The 7,500-nt window shown below is 39.4% G+C and overlaps 1 protein-coding gene across 10 annotated transcripts in view; it reads right to left on the reverse strand.

Annotated features, from left to right (window-relative positions):
- Positions 1–7,500, reverse strand: part of wake (wide awake) — a 536,842-nt gene that overhangs the window by 18,717 nt on the left and 510,625 nt on the right. For all 10 annotated transcript variants that reach the window (XM_070143882.1, XM_070143879.1, XM_070143878.1 and 7 more), the window contains 3 exons: positions 7,004–7,105; positions 4,576–4,654; positions 3,112–3,215 (listed from right to left, as the gene is read on the reverse strand). In XM_070143882.1, coding sequence (XP_069999983.1) covers positions 3,112–3,215; positions 4,576–4,654; positions 7,004–7,105 — 285 coding nt within the window. The remainder of the gene's footprint in view (positions 1–3,111; positions 3,216–4,575; positions 4,655–7,003; positions 7,106–7,500) is intronic.

Consider the following 7,500-nt stretch of genomic DNA (forward strand, 5'->3'; position numbering starts at 1 on the left):
GATATCTGCATAATTAGTATGTGAAGAGAATGGAATTATTAGGAGGAGCATTATAATATATTTCCTGATGAAATTTGATATGTCTGTCTGTCTCTCGCTTTCTCTGTCTGTCTGTCTGTCTCTGTCTGTTTTTTTTTTCACTCTCTGTTTGTCTGTCTCTCGCTTTCTCTGTCTGTCTGTCTCTGTATGTCTGTCTGTCTGTCTGTCTCTGTATGTCTGTCTGTCTGTCTGTCTCTGTATGTCTGTCTGTCTGTCTGTCTCTGTATGTCTGTCTGTCTGTCTGTCTTTCTCTCGCTCTCTCTGTCTATTTGTCTCGGTCTCTGTCTTTCGCTTTCTCTGCCTGTCTCTGTCTTTCTCTATCACTCTCTCGCTCTCTCTGTCTACCTGTCGCCTCTTTCTCTCTCGCTTTCTCTGTCTCTCGCTCTTCCGCATTCACTCCATTTGTTTGTTCGAAAATATGTTTTCATCTTCATTCTGATTCATAAAATCAGTATCGATGTACATCACACTTCAGCAACACATATACACAAAAATAAAAAGTAGTTATCGCGCAAGGGAGACGGACGAAGGGGGAGGTGGGGAGGGAGAGGGGGAAGGGAGAGAGAGGGGGGCGAAGGGGGATGGGGGAGGGAGGGGGGAAGGGAGAGAGAGGGGGGGCGAAGGGGTATGGGGGAGGGAGGAGAGGAGAAGGGAAAGAGAGGGGGCAAAGAGGCAAGGAGAGGGGGAGGAGAGAGAGGGGGGGCAAAGAGGCAAGGAGAGGGGGAGGGGAGAGAGGGGGGCGAAGGGTGAGGGGGCATAGGGGGAGGGAGAGGGAGAAGGGAGGGGACGTAGGGAGAGAGGGGGGGTGAACAAATGGGGGAGAATGGGGGAGAGTGAAGATGGGGATGGGGGGGGGGGAGGGCAGAAGGTCATCGAGAACCACAAACCAAAGACATAATTAATTCATGGTGTGTTAGCGTGTTCGATGCGTAAAAAAAAAAAGAAAAAAAAACGTAATTAAAAAAGTAGATAAAATATAAAACATAAAATAAGTGTGAACAATACCTACACAAGAGAACATTTGGTCATCTTTCATATAACAAGTCATCATAACATTCCTATAAAGAAGAGACAGACGTTGACAGACATTTACAGACAACCTCGTGTGTTGTGACGTAACAATGTTGACAAGACACATCCGCAAGGGTTTTCCCCCCTCCCCCCTCCCTCTCTCTCCCCTTTCCCCCTCCCTCTCTCTCTCACCCTCCCCCCCTCGTTTTCCTACCCCCTCCCTCTCTCTCGCCCCTCCCCCTCCCTCTCTCCCCAACCAACGCCATGTTGTGGTTCAAGAGACGAGCGACCAAAAGACACTCACGTTGTCTTGCATGCGTTGTCTTTGAAGATGTCTCTGTCGAAACGATGACTCATTTGGGGGACTTTTGAGCGGGGGAAAGGGGGGAGAGGGGGATGGTGGAAGGGGGGATTATGGGGGGGAAGGGAGATGACAAGCAGACAGACAGATAGATAGACAAAAACAGAAACAGAGACAAAAAACGAAAGTGAGAAAGATAGATAGATAGATAGATAGATAGATAGATAGAGAGAGAGAGAGAGAGTGAGAAAGAGAGAGGGAAAGAAAGACAAAGAAAAAGAACAAGAAAAAAAAGAAAGACAAAACCAGACAAAACACAAACACCGGGAAAGAGAGAATTGACCAAGGGATCGTCAATGTAAGGTTAGGAACAGCGGTTGGCGGAGGTCTAAAAAGCGCGCCATTTTCACGCCACGCAAAATATATACGTATTTCGTCTCTCTTGGCTTCATGTTCTCTATTGCGCCATTCGTTGAAGCTCTCCGTCTACTTCGCTCGACCAGTTCGCTGCCCTTCCCTCGAGCCGTGAAGCGTTGCAGGTGTCCATCAAGTGTGAAAAAATATATATAATTCTTCGTGACTTAAAAGGACGCTCCATGATATCCAACGCAATTCGATTCGGTGAATGCTCGAGAAATATATATATATATATATATATATATATATATATATATATATATATATATATATATATATATAGAGAGAGAGAGAGAGAGAGAGAGAGAGAGAGAGAGAGAAGGAGAGAGAGAAGAGAAGAGAAGAGATGCGAAGAGAAGAGACAACCGGACAGAACCGCGTTGAAAAAAGACTAACACCACGAACAAAAAACTATCAAGAAAAAAATCCTTCCATCCATCTCTATACACATACACAAATATACATCCAAGTCGAGGTAATTTCACACACTCACGATCACCGAAAATCTGGCATGATATCACAATTTCCGGCCCATGTGATTCCCCCTATCCCTTCCCCCGCCATTACCCCCCCCCCCTCTCCCTACCCGCCTGGACGGAAGACGAGCTTAAAATCTTTTGCTTTTCGAGTTCAAAAATGACTTGCGTCCGTATCCGGCAATTAAATTCAACACTGATGATGAATTCTAACTTATAAAACGAACAACTGAGTCACTCAAATATTTTTCAAACGAAAGGAAGAAGAGAGGAGGGGATGATAAAAGAAAGAAGAATTGGCGGGAAAAGAAGAAAAAAGAATGACGTTTCCGCGGATAGCAAACTTTAGCGAATTTCCTGTGACTGCAAATTTCCATTCTTCGTGGTTTTTGTCCCAATTCTTTTTAAGACTGGCTAGACAAAGGGCAAATATGATTTTACTTGGCTGCTTGTTGTTCTTAGTAACAGACAGATGAATGTAAAATTACCTAAGAATGATATCACTATAGATAGATAGACAGATAGATGGATTAATAAATGAAAATCAAAACAAAACAAGAACGATAATAATGATAATGACAGTGATGATGATATTGTTACTGATAATAATGATACTGATAATGATGATGATGATGATGAAAAATAATGATAATAACAACAGTAATAATAATAACAATAATATAAAAAATAATATCAACAGCAACAACAACAACAACAATAATAATAACAACAACAATAACAATGATAATAATAATGATAATGGTGATGATGGTAACAACAATAACAATAACAATAACGTCAATAACAATAATAAAAAATGCCCACCACCAAAGCCTACAAAAATACCCATCAAATTTTCGAACTCACCTCCATTGCTTTCCATGGCGCCCGCCTGCTGTAACATCTTTGCCAGAGCGACGTGGTTGTTCATCACTGCTACGTCTAGAACATTCGCTCCGTCGTTGTTCACGCTACGTCGATGGAAAAAGAAAAAAGAAATTATATTAGTGAGGAATTTCGTGAAAAAATGCTTGTAGAATTGTGTGTGTGTGTGTGTGTGTGTGTGTGTGTGTGTGTGTGTGTGTGTGTGTGTGTGTGTGTGTGTGTGTGTGTGTGTGTGTGTGTGTGTGTGTGTGTTTGTGTGTGTGTGTGTGTGTGTGTGCAAGCGGGGCCTTAAAGAGTAAACTTTGGACTTTCTCTTCTTTGTCCTTTAATTTCCAAGCCATTAACGCTTTCTGAAGGTTGGTCTGTTTGTCTGGCAACGGTGCTTCTTGTTTAGGTTAGTTGAAAAAATCCTTTTTCGTCTTTTGAATCTATTTTACTTCCATTTATTCATAAAGTATAATTATTTTCATTATGTACAACAAAAATAATATTAATGCATATTCCTCAAAGAGACATAATCGCAAAATTATAGAAAAGAAAAAAAAAAGTAAAAGTACATTCTAAAAGACAGCGATAGACGCTCTGGCCTCGCCGTTCGTCTAAACAAGTGACGTCATCATGGAAAGGACCCTCCACTAAAGTACTTCAAAAACCCTCCACGTCTTTTCAGGAGAAATATTTCGAGTAATTATCCACTCGTATAGTACATGGCGAGGGCTTAGTGTTATCCTCCATTCACTTGAAGATGAGAAGAAAAGAAGAAAAATGGATTGAAATGCATCCGACGAACCTAAACTAAATCCGCCATTGTAACGCACACTTCGGTTTAACCTTCATGAAGGGCAGTTATTACGAACTTTAACAATTAAAAACAACAGAAGAGAATAGATATAAAATAAAAAGACAAAAAAACTGTATCTTGACGGATGTTACAATATTTTGTAACCGCGGGAATACGGACGGAGCGATGGCGTCACAACATGCAAGAACGCGAGAAAGTTTTGTGTGCATTACGCTCTAAATCTCTGAACTTGAAGAGTCATCTACGTCATGCAAAAAACGGGGAAAATCCCTACTCGCGGGATGTCATAAAAAAGGGAAAAAATGTAGAAAGGAATCCTAATACACAGAATGACTCGCCGTCAAATAAACTTCCCAAGGAAATGGCGCGAATACTGGATAATGAAGATCATGACATCACGTAAATAATAACAAAAATATATAATAGATGAAAAAATATCAAATTAAGATAAAAATCTATCAAAATCAATCCAATCATTTCCAAAACATCACTCACAAAAGCAATATAATAATTACACTCCCACTAAAACGAAAGAAACCCTTAAAATTCCCAAAGAACACGAAATATACTAATAAGATGATGAAAAAGGAGAAAAAACAAAACAATAACGGGATGCGCAGTAGTAAAGAACTTATGGGTTTTACCTGTTGATGTCCAGCTGGTTGTGGTCGAGGATACTTCTGGCTTTCTCCAGCTGCCCGTGCTCCACCGCGGCGAAGAGAGCTGGGGGAGAGAGAGAGAGAGGGAGAGATTAATAAGTGTGAAAGATAGAGAGAGAAGGTGAGAGTGGGTCCGAGGGAGGGAGAGAGGGAGAGAGGGAGAGAGGGAGAGAGGGAGCGAGGGAGAGAGAGAGAGAGAGAGAGAGAGAGAGAGAGAGAGAGAGAGAGAGAGAGAGAGAGAGAGAGAGAGAGAGAGAGAGAGAGAGAGAGAGAGAGAGAGAGAGAGAGAGAGAGAGAGAGAGATATCAACTGCTTAGCACAATCAGCTGATGGGGAGAATCATCTGGTCGGGAAAAATCAGTTATCTCAATCGTCATGTCGTTACTGAGAAATCATATTATCGATATAACGACTATATAACGAAGATTATCTACTCTACTGAGACTATGAATACGTTATAGTATACATATAACGCAAACGTAGCACCAAGAATTTGATCATGAACTTGCAAATCCTAAAAAAACAATTCAGTATTATTTTACGTTACCAATAAGGAAGATGTCACCTCGTGTTATGCAAGATTTGTTGAATAAAAAAAAAAAAAAATATTACGTGTAGCGGAAATTTCTTCAAGCGTGAGTAAATAACGATTAAGTTTTCTTTCGTTGTGAAAGAGAGATGCATGGCAGATAAAACATGTAAGAAATGAAATAAAAAGTAGGAGGAATAAGAGACAGGAAGTGGGTGACGACGGTAAGGAAGGAGCGGGTGAGAAAGGAGAGGAGGGGAATAAAGGGAACGGAATGAAAAGGAAGAGACACATGGTGGAGAAGGAGAAATGAGGAGATAAAAAGGGAGAGAAAGAGATAGATAGATAGATGGATGGATAGATATAGATAAAGATAGATAGAGAGAGAAAGAAAGAGAGAGAGAGAGCGACGAAAAAAAGAGAAGAGAAAGCAAAAAGAAGAGAACAGAAAGGAGATAAAAAACAACAACAGAAAACAGAAAGGAGAAAAGAGAAAAACAGAAGAGAAGAATAACCCAAAAGAGAGAAAAAAGAAGCGAACAGAAAGGAAAAAAGGAGAAATGAGCGAGGCGAGGGGACGGGAGGGGGGGGGGGGGCTGAGCTCTGGGTTGAACAGCCTACAACGCCTCGCACATCGCCATTCCCTCCATGACACCGCGCGCCAAAAAGGTCAAAAACCCTTCCCGTAATACCTACATGTGTGCGTATATTCGTGTGTGTGTAGAGAGGGGGGAGGTATATATTTTCACTTTGTTTCGCATTATTTAAATGTTAATTCAAAAGAGGTAATTTATCATTTGATGGAATGGAAAGATTATCATATTTATATTTTTCCTTTTTGTACATTGGGGTGTCAATAAATCATTTTTAGCCCATGGTAAGCATAACTAAAATCATGAGGACATAAACGCAACTATTAATAAAAATCATTAATGTAAGTGTATTTAACTATAGAAAAGACCATTGTCTTCTGTTATTCTCAGAAATAAAACGAAACACTCATAATTAAAATCAACATACAAACAAGAAAATGACTCTAACAAAACAATAATTACAGGAATGATAACAAAGACAACATCGAGTAAACATTACACGTCATATATCCTATGACGTCACCGAATCAGCTGATAAGAGGGCCTCAGGAAGTTGGAAGTTGATCTTAAAAAATGATTGTCTTCTTGAAATCGTTATTATCGTCGCGCGACTTTTGTCACCAGAGAGGGTAAAAAAATGTTGATAAAAGTTATAATACGAGATATAGTGATGACGTCAATGGTTATACGTTTTATTAGCATATTACTACACGTAGGATTCAAGACCGTTAAAAGTCGTTACAAATCTTGACGGTTTAAAAAAAAGGGTTTGGGAAGAAGGAAACGAAGAAAAGGAGGAGGAAGGGACAACATAAAGAAGAGATGTCGGAAACGGAAAAAAATATGTTAATGAGAAGGAGGGCAGGAGAGAGGAAAGGGAGAAGGGGAGAGGAGGAGGAAGGAGAGAGGAGAAGGAAAGGAGAGAGGAGAGGGAAAGGGAAAGGGAAAAGGAGGGAGAGAGGGAGATTGGGAGATTGGGAGATTGGGAGCGAGAGAGAGAGAGAGAGAGAGAGAGAGAGAGAGAGAGAGAGAGAGAGAGAGAGAGAGAGAGAGAGACAGCAAGAGAGAGAGACAGCAAGAGAGAGAGACAGAAAGAGAGAGAGACAGGAAGGGAAACATAAATATAGATATATTTAGAGAAAAAAGAGAAATAAGAAAAAGATAAAATAAAAACGAGACAAAGTTAGAAAAAAGAAACTCAATAAACAAAACACTAACCTTACTACAACACACAAAAACAAAACTAACCCAATAACCCCAAAAATGATAAACAGAACTCCATAAAACTCACCGTGAAGATGGATGTTAATCTTGTTAATTTTCTCGAGTTTTTTGCGATCCGCCTTACTGAGGTTGAGCCCATCCACCAAAACGTCATCCATCGTCGACAAAGCTGAGGGAGAGAAAGAAAAGAATGTTTAGAAACGTTTAATGGATGTTTTAAATGAAACGTTAAATAAAAAAATCGTTAATAAATGTTTTTTAACGAAATATTAAATAAAAAGACGTTAATAACAATGTTTGAAAATGTTCATTATAAAGACGTTTAAAAAGTTTAAGAAATGTTCAATAAAACACATTAAATTGTTTAATAAAAATGTTTTAAAATGTTAATTAAAAATGATGCTAAAACGTTTATAAATATGTTAGTTATATACTACTACAACTACTACTACTAATAATATTGATAAAAACAACAAAGCAAAGATGATCAATATAATCAAAATAATCTTAATAAAAAAACACGAAAATGAAAAACAACAAAAATGTAAAAATGGTATACTTACT

The sequence above is a fragment of the Penaeus vannamei genome, chromosome 31, assembly GCF_042767895.1.
Source record: "Penaeus vannamei isolate JL-2024 chromosome 31, ASM4276789v1, whole genome shotgun sequence".
In the NCBI taxonomy this organism is placed as follows: domain Eukaryota; kingdom Metazoa; phylum Arthropoda; class Malacostraca; order Decapoda; family Penaeidae; genus Penaeus; species Penaeus vannamei.